This window comes from Phycodurus eques, chromosome 6 (genome assembly GCF_024500275.1).
Source record: "Phycodurus eques isolate BA_2022a chromosome 6, UOR_Pequ_1.1, whole genome shotgun sequence".
Classification (NCBI taxonomy): domain Eukaryota; kingdom Metazoa; phylum Chordata; class Actinopteri; order Syngnathiformes; family Syngnathidae; genus Phycodurus; species Phycodurus eques.
In genome coordinates, this window is record NC_084530.1 from 17,994,627 (window position 1) to 18,011,470 (window position 16,844).

The 16,844-nt window shown below is 38.7% G+C and overlaps 1 protein-coding gene across 1 annotated transcript; it reads right to left on the reverse strand.

Moving 5' to 3' along the window:
- Positions 1 to 792: 792 nt before the first annotated feature.
- On the reverse strand, positions 793 to 15,250 carry plk1 (polo-like kinase 1 (Drosophila)). Its single transcript, XM_061680361.1, has 11 exons — positions 14,634 to 15,250; positions 13,462 to 13,630; positions 12,968 to 13,112; positions 11,921 to 12,014; positions 5,675 to 5,900; positions 5,531 to 5,567; positions 4,271 to 4,368; positions 4,107 to 4,184; positions 2,930 to 3,084; positions 1,936 to 2,118; positions 793 to 1,185 (listed from the first exon to the last, which is right to left on the reverse strand). Exons 1-11 carry the CDS (start codon positions 15,018 to 15,020, stop codon positions 997 to 999), a joined length of 1,761 nt encoding a protein of 586 aa, XP_061536345.1. The 5' UTR covers positions 15,021 to 15,250; the 3' UTR covers positions 793 to 996.
- Between the last annotated feature and the right edge of the window lie 1,594 nt (positions 15,251 to 16,844).

The following is a 16,844-nucleotide window of genomic DNA, read 5'->3' on the forward strand; positions in this document are numbered from 1 at the left end:
CGTCATGCTGTCCGCTGCCAGCATTTTTAGACATAATAAACACACAGGACTTTCTTCGTCTCCTACAGTTGTCACAGTGAAGCAGCGTTCTACATACCGTTTCGTCATATGTCCTCGTCTTAGCCTTTGGCCCATTATCTCCGCCACTTACCGCCTCTCTTTTCATCCCTGTTACAAATTTGTCCATGTCTCTTGAGGGTTTGTTTCCACTTCATATAGTTTGCTCGGTGCAAAATAGCCCTACACTATAGCGACAGCGCCACTGCCACCTGCTGTAGTGGATGTGCAATTACACTTCTAGTACGGCCAACAACAAAAATTCTAGTTGGTCTGTCATGCATGGCAGAAGAGACCGGACTTCTCATTAAAATTACATAAGTTTTGCACTGAATGGACTGGATGTTCTCTTTAATTTAAATAAGTCTTTTGACTGAAGTAGCAGTGGAATCACCGAACGTGTATTCAATTTTACAAGACAGCTCTAATCAAACAGTACTTTCAAGACAAGACAAATTTCTAGTGCACCCTTTTCCAGGCCGGCAATTTTTTGTACACTCACGGTATTGGTAGCATCAATTATCAAAAAGTTCCATGCACCCGCAAATCACGTTTTATTCACAATTGTTTCAGGACGTAGTATATCCTGAATGCGAGTGGGGTGATACTTGAATGATGATTAGTCAGGCAACGTCACAATGCCGAATTCACATCCAGTTGTTTAGCAATCCGCATAGACGTCAAACTTGAACCATCTCACAGACTCATTTTGACGTGTTATACATGAAACAGTAGTCAAGATTGACTTGAAACTTTATTTAACCTTCAAACATGAACATGTTAAACCAAAATTTTTTTAAAAGGGTCAAATGTCCAACACATAAAACTAACCCCAACCCAAGAGAGAACGTCAATAAGATTGGAAAACAGTTCTTAGAACGTTAACAGGACAGAACAGGATGGATGGGAGGCTGTAAAAAGTGTTTATGTGCGCGTGCGTTAGTGTGTGGCCTTGCTGCTGTCCATTAGCCTCTCCACCATGAGTTTTGCGTAACGCATACGACTGAAGAACTCCTTGGTGCAGCCAAACTCCTCCAGAAGAGACAGCTTGTATGTGCGGAAGTCCCGCCGCTCGTCGATGTACGTCACCGCTGACATCAGCGGGCACAGGATCAGCTTGGTGTGGTCCTGAAAAACCAAGAAAAGAAAAAGAGAGGGTCTTTATTAGGAGGAGGCCTATATTTGGACAAACGTGTTCCAAACAGTCATTTGTAGGCATAAGATGCGAGGCGAAGTAGCATTTAATTTTCAGGCCGATACTGAGGATTAGTGATCAAGGAGGCCGATGACATATCTGGAGCAGATATTCATTTGCAGTAAAATGGAAAATATCTGTCAAAATTTTGAATGCAAACCCCAAGACTTCATTTAAATACCTTTAAGCAGGTTTATTACAGCTTCTCAGATTTGCAACATGTTCAAAGTGTGTTTTTTCTTCTTAGACAAAAGAAATTGTAACAAAGATAAACAAACAAAACAAAGATCTTATAAAATCAAATAAAAACTTAAATTGAACGCTAAAGTTTCTGACAGTAAATCTTTCCAAAATTTCAATAGTCCATCACTGAAATGTCCGTCTTTCACTTATCTTTGTTTTCAAATAAAACAAAAAGTGCAGAGAGCTCCTAGGGTCAGTAGTATCTCTTAAGTTACTTGGAAAAAAATAAATTAAACGATATAAATAGTCCCCTGAAGTTCACCCACTTTTCAATTGATCCCTTATCAGCTGTTGGATTGAAGAAGAAATAAAGCCCAATGCCGATATGCCTCAAATTGCCAAATATCAGTACTATGCCTACCCGTAATTTAAATTTTTACTTTACAGGGACATTTAAGTACTACGAGGTTTTGCCAGGCGCCTTGAGCGAGCGTTCGGACCTGGAAGAAGTTGATCTGCACGGTGCCGTTGCTGAGGTGTAGCACAATGGCGCTTTTGGTGCGGAACCACAATGACAGGTAGGGCAGCCGCGCCAGTTCGTCGCCCTCCCGCGGCGCCATGTTGGCGCCTGCCTTCAGGAGGTGTTCGCTCATGTAGTTGCGGAAGTACTTCAGGAGGGTGATCTGGGAGGGCAAGACCAGGTGAGGGGTGGTGATCCACATGAACATCAACAACAAGACCAACAATATCAAGACGAGTAACAACAACAAAAACCAGAATAGCAAGAGGATCACAAACAACAGTGAACATCGAAAGCATGAAGAAAAACAACCTAAAAAAAAAGACTAACAACACCAGGAAAATTATATATGTAAATAGCTGAAGAATTAAGACAGAAAATTAAAAGACCAAGAGGAAAAATATTAACAACTAAAGCGAACAGGAACACAAAACAAACCAAATAAAAGCCAAGAGAATATGAACAAAGAGAAAAAAGTAGAAGAGCAAAAATAAAAAGATGCAACATATATGAGGGAGAAAAAAAACAAAAAACAAGCTGAACTAGAACAAAAAAGACCAGAACGATTATGAACAAAAGATTAACAAGTACAACAACAAAAGGGGGGTAAAAACAAGCAAGAAAAAAATGTAACTTAACAACTAGAGCAAAAACAATACAATGAACAGCAAAAGTAAATACAAGAAAATAAACGAACAACAAAAGCAAAAAGAATACGATGAACAGCAAAAGTAAATACAAAAAAATAAACGAACAACAACAAGAGCAAAAAGAACGAACAAGACAAGGAAAAGAAAAAAGAAAAAAACCTCAGCAACTTGACAAAAAATTATAATTGCAACTATAGAAGACAGGACCCAAAACAAACAAAAGACTTCAAAAACAATATCGAGAACCATAACAAAATGAACACCAGAAACCGCCAAGCATAATTAACAAGACCAAAAAGGAGAAGAAACGAGAGCAACAAGAACCTTCTTGTTGAGGGTGGGCGGGTATGCGGCGACGCTCATGTAGGACTCGTGTGCCGTCTTGTCGATGTACTGCAGACTGTCGCCGTCGGCGTACATGATCAGACGCGTGTAGTCGTTGAACAGCACGCCCACGCTGTTGTCGCACAGCTGGTAGCCTGCAACACAACAACAACAGAGGAAAACTTTATTTCCTTAACTGCAGACGGACGCGGCGACTGCTAAGACCACATTACAGACAATAAGTCTCCGTGAAGTGCAAGATTTGTTAGGGCGTTTTTGTCAATCGATGGTGCTGCTGTTTTGCGTAGCAAGGGGTGACTCGTCCACGTAAATGCACAAATAAGATAATGGATTAAATTCTAAAATTATTTATTTTATTTTTTTTACAATTCTAAATTCTTGTTGTTTCATTTATCAATAAAACAACAAAACGTGCTATGTCGGGGAAAAGAATGGTCATCTTTAAGAATAAATAAAAAATGCCAGTGTACTGTATAAATTAAACTTAAAAATATTTCTTTGGTTAATTTTGTTTTAACTTTCAATGATCCTCCCCCCTTATAAATGCCTTTTCCCTTGATTTCAAAACTGCTATATAAATGTGACGTCTGGTGTGCTGGACGTACAGAAAAAACATTTTAGTTTTATCAAAAATAAATGAATAAAAACATTTTTGCAGTCACAAACGTGAAATATGGAAGAAATTGTTAAAATAATTTTAAAAAAGAAATGCCTTTTCCCCACTTTTTAACCCAAAAATACAATGATATTGTGGTGCTTTTGATTTTAAAAAATAAATTCATATTTTAACCTTTATCAGGAAAATAAAAGTTAGTGATAGTACTGTTAGAATGAAAAAATGTAAATTGCATTTCCCCCCACATTTGATTCAGAACTACAAATATCACTTCAAATAATTAAAAAACATTTGAGGTTTTATTTAAAAAAAAAAAAAAAAAGATTTCCTTGACATAAGAAAAATGTCGAAAGTAATTCTAAAAAAGTCATTACAAATGTGACTGAGTGTTTTATATTAAGAAACAAAACTTCATGTGGTCAAGTTTACACTCATTTCGCCATAAGTCATTTTATTTTTATTTGCATCTGAACTTCATTTTCACTCGACATTAAATGTAGTATACATTTAACAGACAAAGTTTGTGTCCGTCTTTCCTACCTAATCCGTATTTGTCCGAGTAGTCGACCCATTTGCTGATCCAGAAGATGGGAATACAGGCGGGATCCTCTGCTTCCTCTGCACCAACCAAACCACAAATATGACATTACTCACGTTTAGCAAGTCACCAATAGCGTCCTCGGCCAGTGCGAGGAGAGCGTCACCTTGGCGTACAAGCGGCCTCTCCATTGGTTTGACGGTCAGGAAGCTGTTGAGCTGCAGCAGTAAATCCTTCAGATTGTTCTCGGCAGGTTCCACGTCCCTAAATGACAAAATAGGCATCAATTATACATCCATCTTGTGGTACGCAAAAGAACCACTGCCAAAGTACACGTCAGTTGTATTTAACTTTTAAGTTCACTATATTTACAATACATATTTAAGAACTGCTTGTTTTTAAACATTTTAGGTACAATTTATGTTTATGTAATCCATTTTAATTGAACCATTACATAAGTACAGTTTTATTTCCTACATTTAAGCACAGTGTTAATGCTCAAACTGTGCATAATGTTACAGCAGCTTAGAATAATATTAAATATACTTTTTAGGAAAAAATCTTCGTGTTTTTGATGTAAACTTGGAGTCATAAATTTCAAAACGACCTGACTTACACTATTCCACTGTCAATATTGTATTTGCAATTCTGTAATTTTCTTGTGGGAACTTTCCAGTATGGTTGTTTTTAATTTTTTTTTTATCAATAACTGGAATTAGGAAATTTACAGAAATGAGAATACTGTAATTGCACAACAATTAAAATGCAATGTTGTTACAAATACGACGGGAAAAAAATTACTATAAAGAAAAATACAATTTTTAAATAAGGGGGAATCCTGGACACAGGAAAAAACTAGTTCAACTCAATCGTTTTCTAAATTTTGAATTATTAAATTTAAAAAATATATGTTTTTTTCAAATAAAAAAACTGGAGCAGGTCATTTTCTTTTGTTTCCTTAAAAGATTTACGTGTTAAAAAACGTTTCAAATAATTTTCTTACATAATATACAACGGTTTAATCACCATTTTTAAAAAAAAAAGTGTTTAAATTAGAATTAATTTGCTTGCATTAAAAAAAGTTTTAAAGCAGATGTTTTTTGTAAACAGTTTCGAATTTATCTAATTAGAAAAATACAAAATTAAAATGTAGTTTAAGAAGTAGAAACATAATCAGGGCATTTTTGGGAAAAATAAATGAATAAATTTGGGATTCATATAGTTAAATGTATATCACCGGTAGTTTGCTTGTAAAAATTACACACACGTTGCCCTAATATCCATATAAATTCTCAATAACCAGTGAAAATCTAATATTTGTCGTATCATATACGTAATTCATTTAAAAATATATAGATACGTTTTCTGGGGGACTATTGAGGGGAAAAAAAAAAAAAAAAGTTCTGAATGATGTTAAGCATGGTACCTTGGCATCTGCTCATCCCTCACATTCTCCGACCCTCCTGCAGCCCAAAAAATAAAAAATAAATAAATAAATAAAAATAAAGAGCGAGACCTCAGTCACTAGTGACCCAAAAACAAAACTGCGTCGCCGGGGTCAAGCACTCACCCTTGTTGCCGAGGGCAGCGAGGGGCCGGCGCTGGCCCATCTCTGCGACAGTGGATGGCGCGATGGAGAAACGGGGCGCCACGGTCAGGCAAGTGGTGGGCAGCCGTGACGGGATGTAGCCCGACGTGAAGAAGTCGTCCGACAGCATCTGGGCGATGGGCGGCCGCTGGCTGGGGTCTGCGTGCAGCATGGACTTGATCAGGGTCGCCGCCGCCGGGTTAATGTGCTGTCGGAGGATGGGATGACATCGTTGTTAGTGTCCTGGGGTCAGATGGACTGTGTCCTACGTTAGTTGACTTTTTGGCAGAAGCAGAGATTCTGGATTGGTCGCAAATCTAATCCGTATGAATTATTCAATTATTGAGTAAATAGTAACTTCTGATTTTTTAACCACATCAAAAAACACTCTCTTTAAATGTGAATGTGAAAATGCTGATGTTGCTATGTGTGTGTGTGTGTGTGTGTGTGTGTGTGTGTGCACATAGTCAAAACTACAACAAAAATTTGCAATTTACTACATGGTGTTATCTCAAGTTATAAGTGATCTAAAATATCCACATTTGGGTAGACAGTGCCAGACAAATACTACAATACATTAAAGCTGTTGTTTTTGTCTAAATGTAAATGCAAACAGCACGCCGCTGCCGTCATGGTAACGAGGAACTTCCCAACATGGCCGCCACATAGGCACGACAATCAACGGGTCTGGCTTATCCAATGTTAATACCTACAGTGGTTACGGAAAGTATTCAGACCCCGTTAAATGTTTCTGTTATATTGCAGCCATTTGCTAAAATAATTTAAGTTCACTTTCCCCCCTCATTAATGCACAAAAAGGACGCCAAATTTAAAAAAAAAAAAGTTGAAAAAAGTTAAAATTTTTGCAGATTAACTCATTCACTGCCAGCCGTTTCCTGAGCAGGGACCCACTAGACTGCCAGGAATTTGAGCAATTTCACTGATTTTCCAAGCCCCACAGAATATTGTGTACTATGACGATGTAAAAACCAAAACCACCAAAAGAAAGACCAGACTCTCTTCTTTCATCAGAAAAAAAAGGTTTGTCTCTAACTGATACCGTTCTTTAGTAATCAGCAGTCAAATATAGGCTACTTTCAACCAAATCTGTTTCTGGAGGAGGGCGAGGGGGAATCTGAAAACAGCCTTTTGGTGAAAGCAGACATCAAGCAGAACAATGACTGACACCATCATTAGTGAAAATCTCAAACATCTGAACATAAAACAACACTGAGAAAGTACTTTTGAGAGAAAATTTATTTACAAGTATAACCATGTACATAATTTATATTAGACAAAAATGCATGAGCAAATGGGGCTCCCAAACTTGTACTTTTTTCCTCCAAATTCTCCTCCTCTACAGTTTGTCAATAGTCCAGCTTTTTATTACTTTGCGCATAAATGTATTTTATTTTGTTTAAATCCACCTCTGGATTTTATTCTTCGGTGGCAGTGAATGGGGGTTGTCATTCTCCTTGAAACGAGTCCCTACTTCTGCTCGAAGCACAACCTGTGCAGTTTAGAAATATAACTATTACTATAAAAATACATTGAAATCTTTTTTTTTCTCTCCACGTCCTACAACAGAAATTTCAACAATTAGCTTTTTTTTTTCTACACTGCGTACTGGAATGGGAGTCTAACGTCTGATGGATGCATACCCTGTAAGTTTTAAAAAATATGATTACTGGATAATACTTTTTATTAATGGCGTGTTTTGAAAGGGGGAAAAAAAAGTACTTTTCTTCGTTGCAATCCTAAAAAGACATTCGACTCGCGGGTCATGAATTACTGCAAGATGGACGAGCTGCAAATGGAAAATTCAAATCAATACTGGCAACAGATGTTACATTGCAATGTGAACTAGTGCGACTAAATTATGTTTTTATGTAACAAGGATTGAAGGAGCGCGTTTGCTCGCTAAATGTAGATAACACGAGCTGCAAACGAGTTACCTTCATCTTCGTCAGTCTTTGCGGAGGAAGCTGCTTCCAGGTTATCCAGAGGGAGTTCACTCATTGATTCAAATCCTGGTTGGCAGACGATCAGCTGACAAGCAGCCGAGAGCATCTCGCCATATGTATGGGCTGACATTTTGGGCAATAGATTTGGAACAAATCCATCGGCTCGGAGCATCATCCTTTATTCCCCTGCATGATCTAAGGAGTCATTCCTGCCGGCCGCCGGAATATTTTTATTGCCTCGGCGCAATAAATTTCTAGTACAGAAGGCTTTTAAGATTTTTTAAAAATGTTATCTTCCCTCTTTTCCACCATTATGTTTGCACTATACATTATGTCTTCTCAATGTCTCGTCTCTTCCACGACGCCCGCGCCTTCTTCCTCTCAGGGAGGGAGGTTCACCTCAAGGCATTGTTGCCCTCGACAGGGTCCCATTCCTCATTACAGTTAACCAGAGGCTTGACGATCACAGAAACTGCACAAGATCCTCCCCGTTAAAAAACACCATTGACGTCTTTAGAAGGCATGAGCAGGGAATGAGTTAAAGAAAAAGTGGAATATGACAGAGCCATAAGTATTCAGACCCTTTGCTGTGACACTCATTTAACTCAGGTGCTGTCCATTTCTTCTGACCATCCTTGAGATGGTTCTACACCTTCAATTGAGTCAATGTGTGTTTGATTACAATGACTGGACTTGATTAGGAAAGCCACATACCTGTCGATATAAGACCTTACAGCTCACATTGCATGTCAGAGCAAATGAGAATATGAGGTCAAAGGAACTTGCTGAAGAGCTCAGAGATAGAATTGTGGCTAGGCACAGATCTGGTAAAAGGTTAAAAAAAAAACATGTCTTCTGCACTCAAGGTTCCGAAGAGCACACAGGACTCCATAATCCTTAAATGGAAGACGATTGGGACAATCAGAACCCTTCCTCGAGCTGGCCTTCCGGCCAAACTGAGCAATCGGGGGAGAAGAGCCTTGGTTAGAGAGGTAAAGAAGAACCCAAAGATCACTGTGGCTGAGCTCCAAAGATGCAGTTGGGAGATGGGAGAAAGTTCTAGAAAGTCAACCATCACTGCAGCCCTCCACCAGTCAGGGCTTTATGGCAGAGTGGCCCAATGAAGCCTCTCCTGAGTGCAAGACATGAAAGCCTGCATGGAGTTTGCTATTAAAAAAATAAATAAATAATAAATAAAAAATAAAAAAAATACAAGGACTGAAGGACTCCAAGATGGTGAGAAATAAGATTCTCTGGTCTGATGAGACCAAGATAGAACTTTTTGTTCTTAAGTGGTATGTGTGGAGAAAACCAGGCACTGCTCATCACCTGCCCAATACAGTCCCAACAGTGAAGCATTGTGGTGGCAGCATCATGCTGTGGTGGTGTTTTTAAACTGCAGGGACAGGATGACTGGTTGCAATAGAAGGAAAGATGAATGCGGCCAAGTACAGGGATATCTTGGACAGAAACCTTCTCCAGAGTGCTGGGCCGAAGGTTTACCTTCCAACAAGACAATGACCCTAAGTACACAGTTAAAATAAAGGAGTGACTTCAGAACAACTCAGCGACTGTTCTTGAATGGCCCAGCCAGAGCCCCGACTTAAACCAAATTGAGCATCTCTGTAGACACCTGAAAATGGCTGTCCATCAACATTCAACATTCTGCAAGGAGGAATGGCAGAGGCTCCACAAATCCAGGTGTGAAAAACTTGTTGCATCATTCCCAAAAAGACTCATGGCTGTGTTAGCTCAAAAGGATGCTTCTACTAAATTCAGTGCAAAGAGCCTGAATACTTATGGCTGTGTGATATTTCAGTTTCTCTTTTTTAATAAATCTGCAAAAATGTCAACAATTCCATTTTTTTCTGTCAATATGGGGTGCTGTGTGAACATTGAGGGGAAGAAAAATGATTTTAGCAAATGGCTACAATATATCAAAGTGAAAAATTTAAGTGGGTCTGAATACTTTCCTTACCCACTGCATGCCCGGGAAGTCCAACGGAAGACGTGTAAGATCATGAGACTTTCTTGTGTCGTTTGATTGGTGAACTAGACAAATGCCACTAGCAATTAAAACAGACATGACACCAAAGGCATGAAAAAGGTGACTCAAAAAAACAAACCCAAAAACATTGTTGGGGAGGTCTGGGGGGGATCTCCCGGGACCCGCAGAGTATCTTTTTGATTTCAACATAAATTAAACAATCTGGAAGACTCAAGAGTAAAATAAGGCAAAATAAACTTTTTTTTCCACGCAGAGGAAAAACTTATTTACACCGCTCAATTACATTTTCATGTACAAATTTAAGATTAAAATTAAATTTGCATCATTTCTTTGCTTTTTTGTTCTGGCCTCCAACTTGGGCCAGGCCCATCTGCACCTGATTCCTGCTTCAAGCTGTGCCACACGAATAACATCCCTCTTTAAGCACTCTCATTCTGGAAAAGAATTGACTAAAATCAGTCTGTTTCACTTTATTTTTCACTATTAACAACTTCAAAGGCTAATCCGAAATGCATCCTCCAGGAAAATATTACGTACAGTATTTTTCCTGTTTTTATTGGCCATTTCTGAATTTGAAATTAGTTCATTCTGTGTTGTGACATAAGCCCCAACATCAGCCCGTAGCTTAATACATTTAACATTAACATCTGTAAACTAGATAATTGTAGGTGTGTTTCCTAATTAATACAAGATGTACTAGCGGATCAGCTCGTCGCCTATGTTACGTGTGCTTCGCGGTTACAAAAAAATTACACAGTGAAATAATCACTCAAGTACTGAGTAAATAGCACAACAAATAAAATAAATCATTTGCAATTTACTGCATGGTGTTTTCTCAAGTTATATGTGGGCTGAAATGTCCACGTTTGGGCAGACAGTGCCAGACAAATACTACAATACATGAAGGCTGTTTTTGTTCATCTAATGTAAACAAGAGGAGCGCGCCGTTGCCATCGCAGTAATGACAACCTTCCCAAAATGGCCGCCACGTATGCACGACAATCAGCCGGCATGGCTTATCTAGCCTCTGTCGGGAAGCCCAATAGAAGACGTGTGAGGTCATGTGACTTTCTTATATCGTTTGATTGGTGAACTAGACTTAAACGTCAGTAGCGCTTAAATTGGATTGGTGGAAACAGCGCCCCATGCGGAAGTTGAAGTCGTAGTCTCGCGCACAAAATAGTTGATAAATAAGCAATAATTTAATAAAAGTAGCGAACGACATTTAGATCATTTTAACGGAGTAAAAGTACAGTTACTTCTTAACAGCAGAAGCGGCGGAAGTGTTTTTTCTGGTCTCTCCTGAGACTTATCCAAAGCAGGTCCCAAGCGCAAAAGCGGAACCTCAGGCCAAAGCGCTCGCATATTAGTCCGCCGCAGAGTAATATCCCGAAATTACGTGTGCGTGTGGATGCGTGGACTGGATCTAGCTGCCTGTGATCAAGGAGTATGAAACAGTCTATGACGACGACCCCGCCCCATGAGGAAAAACTCATTGGATCTATACGATTCACGTAAATGGCCTATTTTGAGCTCAAAACGGCGAATTTCCCTGAAAGGGGGATTGATTTGCATGTATGTTTAACGAAATACAAGACATTTGAATTTAGTGAGACCATGAATGCTAATAGTCATTGGTTTTATTTCCAGTACTTTTCCATTTGCACTGTGTAGGCTTTTAATTTCAGTAAATACATTAGAAATCGGGCGGCACGATGGGCGACTGGTTAGAGCGTCTGCCTCACAGTTCTGAGGACTGGGGTTCGATCCCCAGCCCCGCCTGTGTGGGTTTTCTAAGGGCACTCAGGTTAATTGAAGACTCTAAATTGCCCGTTAGTGTGAATGTGAGTGCAAATGGTTGTTTGTTTCTATGTGCCTTGCGATTGACTGGCAACCAGTTCAGGATGTACCCTGCCTCTTGCCTGATGATAGCTGGGATAGGCTCCGGCACTATCCTCACACCTTGTGAGGATAAGCGGCTCAGAAAATGGCTGGATTGTTGATTTATCCAATGTATATGCCTCTATTTATATATTTAGGGTAGAAAAGCATAAAAATAGATAGTGATTTAGTCCTTAGTGGAACTTTTATTCAAAATACTGTGAATTAAAAAATTGCTACACAAATCTCAGCAATTGAGAAAAAAAAATTTGTACAGCAATAATTGCTATTCAAATTTTTTAGTATATCAGACACTGGGTGCTCACCACTCATCCAGTGTGCTGCCAGCGCGATTACAGACGTGCAATTAGTTACCCATGGGATGGTGTAGTTGTTCTTCTTGATGCGGTTGTACGTCTCCTTCAGGCATGACGTCTCAAACGGTGGTTTACCAACCAGCAACGTGTACCTAAAATAACAAAACACAGCTATAAAGAAAAGTTTTTAAATTTGTGGCTTTTTAAAAATAATTCAACTTGAAGACTCAAGGCTGAAGATTTGTAAATGTAATTTCTTTGCAACGGTTTTTGTGTGCATTAGGGATTGGGCCCTTGAGAGAAATTCTGTGCTCATTTAGTGATGGAAAATTAGCAATCAATAAATTACAGCCTTTTTTCTATCATTTTTTATGAATTTGGAAACCAGTTGTAATTTCTTCTGAATGTTAATGATTTACATGATTGATTTTATATATTAAAAAAAATTGGAATCAGGTTGCGCATGATTCCCCCCTGCCCTTATCATTTTCCAATCAATTTCCCGCAATACTTGGTGCTAATAATTATTTATATACATGTGGATTGAGGATTGTTGGAAGGACACATTTATATTGAGACATTTTATGGAATAATTAGTTTAATATTTTTTTTATTTTAAACAATAAGGTTCACTTCATTTTTGCGACTTTATCATCGTAATTTATGGGGCTAGACCAATTATCGACATTTTGACGCATATTGGCATCTGCCTTTTATTTTTATTATTATTTAAATCAGACGGGCAATAAGAGATTAATTTAAAACTGGGTAAACTTCATTTAACTATTTATTTTAGTTTTCTTTTTTTTTTAGAATTTTGAAACAAAGATGTTGAGTGAGATAAAAACCTTTAACATGTTGCAAATCTGAAAATCTTTTCAATACAAATATGCTAAAAAGGAATCTAAATTAAGTTTTGGACTTCGTATTATTCAAAATGTTGACGCAAATATTTGGTCTTTTGCAACAAATTAATATTGGCTCCAAATATCAGTTAATGGCCTCCTGGACTACCAATGATGGGTATCGAATCTAGAAATAAATAAAAAACTATAAATCTCTGTCTAGTAATTTAGGCCCATCCCTACTGTTTGCGTAGACTTACAATATGCATCCTAACGACCACACATCAACCTCGTAGCTGTGTCCTTTCTTGCACAGAACTTCGGGCGCGATGTAGTTTGGTGTCCCGCACAGAGTCTTCTTGCGCTCGCCATCAAACTCGATCTTGGTGGCCAGGCCGAAGTCGCCTAAGAACACAGAGACAAGTTGTTTTTTTCAGCGAAAACGTGACATTTCCTGAGCAGCAGAAGAAACAAAAGGTTTGAGGAGATATGTTGAGAAATATTCAAGTTATACCGTTTCACTTGAAATTTAAGGTGTTTTACGACCAATTTTTTTTATATAAGAAATACCAGACAAAAACATTCCTCCAGAAGGCAGTTTATTTAACCCCAAATCTCATCACATTTCTAATTGTATCTTCTGCCCTCTTGTGGAAGCCTGTCACTGTATGTTGCTAACATAGATAGATGAATATTTACTAATACGCCGTGACACAGTGGTTGGGAACCAGTGTTCTATCTGGTGTCTGCTCACCTATCTTGACGTCCATGTCATCGTTGAGGAAGATGTTACCCAGCTTGAGGTCTCTGTGGATGATGCGGTTGTTGTGCAGGTACTGAACACCCTTGAGCAGCTGCATCATGTAGTAGCGCGCCTCGGGCTCAGTCACTGCCTTGCGACGCTTGTGCAGCTCCAGCAGCGACTAACAAAAAAAAAAAAAAAAAAAAAAAAAAAAAAAAAGATTTTTTTTAAATACACTTACGTTACACGATCAACAAATTGCAGACTACAGAATAGGCTGTTTGAACATGTACATCATATAGTCGGTCAATCAGATGCTAGGCTGGCGCTAACATTTTCCAACTTCCCAGAGGGCGGTCCTGATCCCGAGTAGGTTTTTCAGTTGGGTGGTTTGTGTCCAAGGTCCCTAAAATATGTAAATGACTTTTCATCTTTATACAAATGTTAGCAAGATCTGGCAAGTTTGTAAGAATGTTAAAGCCACAAAAATTGAGTTGTTTCAATAATAAGGATTTACTGGTAATTGGCACAATAAGAATGAAAGCACCCCAGAAGGAGAGTTAGTAGCCAGAATTCAATATTAAGACTGAATTCCTGATTTCATGAGTTTTGAGCAGAAAGCCCAAATTATGTAAAAATAAACAAATATTTGAGATTGTTTAAATTGTGGGTCCTGAATCTATCATTTATTAAAGTTTAACTTTTTGAATGGGATTAGGGAAATAAATAAACTTCCATGATATAGATTTTTTTTGGAAATGGGTCTGTATGTACTTGTTTGTATTCAAATATTCATTGCTGAAAGCGTTATAAGACAGCCACATAGATGCTATTCGTTAACCCGTCGAGGCGGTTTTGCATAAATTGTTAGGATTTCCGAAGCCAGGCAAAGCGACAGTATTTGGTTGTTTTAAATACGTCTATTTGGCATTTTTTTTTGGTTGAAGACTGTTTCACTATCTGTCAAATTGCTGCTTGTTGTTAAGTACAGCACTCGTATCTTGAGTTGTTGCTTGAAAGTCAAAGCAAAAAAAAAAAAAACGGACCAGCGACGACTCGTATCGAAAAAAAACACCACGACGTTAGTTTATGCCTTTTACTGTTAATTTAGTGCGTGTATTCCATGTTTGTGGGGGGAAAAGAGGGGAAGGGGGTCTTACTGTAGCGTACTACTCAGTACTCACTCTCCTCTTGCAGATCTCCAGCACCACAAAGACGAAGTCGTCGTCCTCGAAGAAGCCTCGGAAGCCGACGATGTTGGGGTGCTCCAGGCTCTTGTGGATGGTGATCTCCGAGGTCATCTTCTCGCGCTGGTGCGGCTTGGTGATGAGCGTTTTGGGCACTATCTTGCCGGCGAACACCTGCTGGCTCTCCACGTCGGTGATCTCGTAACACTTGGCAAAGCCGCCCTTGCCCAGGAAGCGGCCGCGAGTGTAGCGCCGCTTGGCCCGGGTGTCCATCAGCACCTCTGGGATTTCCTTGAGCGGCGCGGAAGCCAATGCCGACGACGACGGAGGGGGGTTGTTGGTCGCCGCCGGCGGCTTCTGCTGCTTGGCGGTCGGCGCACTCATTTTCCCCTCGAAACTTTGCTTCGAGCTAGGTTGCGTTAAATGACTGTCTCCGCGTTAAAAAAAAAAAAACGAGCTGAAATAAGGCTTCAAGCTCACGTTTCGATGCCAATGTGACCGCAACACTCAATAGCACGATTAAAAAGCGTGTCCGGGAGTTTAAAAAGCGAAATAAAACGGAAAGTGCCCGCAAAAACCTGTTCGTTCGACCTCAGCTCAGTTGTGACAAACAGTCGCCGAGACCGATTTAAAAAACTGCCAGGAGCATTGATGGTTTACGATTGGTCCGCGGGATTTGAATTCGAAGCCTGCCCCGCGGTGCATCACGGGAAGCCCAGTGCGAACGAGACAATGGGCGACGACGCCAGCCAAACAGCGAGACCCGATTGGGCGAATGTGTTTCCTAAACGTGGTGCGTATGGGAAATGTAGTTGACACGGGTGGGCCTTTAATCGAGCACTTTAATTTGAGTCGTTGGAAGTGAGGACGTTTCCAAAATATTAAAGTCAGTTATTACACAAAAACAAACAATACGCCTTTAAAAAGATTTAATGCTTATTTTTACTGCCTTAGAACGACATACTGACACGTGAGAGCTGATTTTATTCAGTTTTGTACAGTGGCCGACAGGGGCAAACGCGCTGCAAAAATACAGGGAAATTCAATATTTATGTTTAATTAATGTATATTAAATGTAACAATTCCTTTATGCTCACATATGTTTTCTATACACTTGCAACAACACGTATTAAACACAAATCCAAGTTTTTTCATACTTTTATTTTTTTTAGTGTCTACATATGTGTACAAATACACGTGTCGATAGGTATGTACATTTTTATTTTACTATCCATCCATCCATTTTCCAAACTGCTTATCCTCACTATTTTATTATTTCATTATAAATTATTAAAATAAAAATATTAAATATGTAATGCCTATATATTTTTACGTTATTCTTTTTAATATGTAAATACTGTACATACAAAATATGAAGTATATAGTTATTCCAATATTTTTACTGTACAAATTAATAAATTACTATATATTTATCCATGGTGGAAAGTTGGACGACTGGTTAGAGCGTCTGCCTCACAGTTCTGAGGACCGGGGTTCAATCCCCGGCCCTGCCTGTGTGGAGTTTGCATGTTCTCCCTGTTCCTGCATGGGTTTTCTCTGGGCACTCCGGTTTCCTCCCACATCCCAAAAACATGCGTGGTAGGTTAATTGACAACTCTAAATTGCCCTTAGGTGTGAATGTGAGTGCGATTAGTTGTTTGTTTGTATGTGCCCGGCGATTGGCCAGTTCAGGGTGTACCCCACCTCCTGCCCGATGATAGCTGGGATAGGCTCCAGCACACCCGCCACCCTAGTGAGGAGAAGCGGCTCAGAAAATGGATGGATTGATATTTATCCATCCATCCATTTTCCATATATATTTTTTTATTTGAATATTACATACAAATATTATGATTTTTTTTTAAACTACGAAAATATATAGTAGTTAGTTAACTAACGAAAATTTTAAACTACGAAATGATATAAGTGTATTTTTCCCACAGATTCATATTTGATTTGTATTTAAATATCAAGATTAACAATCGTAATTAACTTCCTAACAGAAAGACAAATAGGAGCCCAAAATGTTTACTAAAATCTGAAAAAAGTAATACTTTGTATTTATTATAATGTTTCAATACATTCAAAAGTATCTTATATTTTAATTCAATTATGAAAATTATAGAAAAAATATTTAATATTGAACTACTACTACTGAAATTAATTAGAAAAAATATTAATAGAAATGTAATGTAAAATGATAAAGCA

What these genes read in the sequence shown, in the direction of transcription:
- plk1 (XM_061680361.1), bottom strand. Translation starts at nt 15,020, where the DNA reads ATGAGTGCGCCGACCGCCAAGCAGCAGAAGCCGCCGGCGGCGACCAAC. An exon ending in TGACATGGACGTCAAGATAG is followed by an intron (nt 13,113 to 13,461) that starts GTGAGCAGACAC and finishes CTGTGTTCTTAG; the next exon opens with GCGACTTCGGCCTGGCCACC. An exon ending in CTCGGACAAATACGGATTAG is followed by an intron (nt 3,085 to 4,106) that starts GTAGGAAAGACG and finishes GTTGTGTTGCAG; the next exon opens with GCTACCAGCTGTGCGACAAC.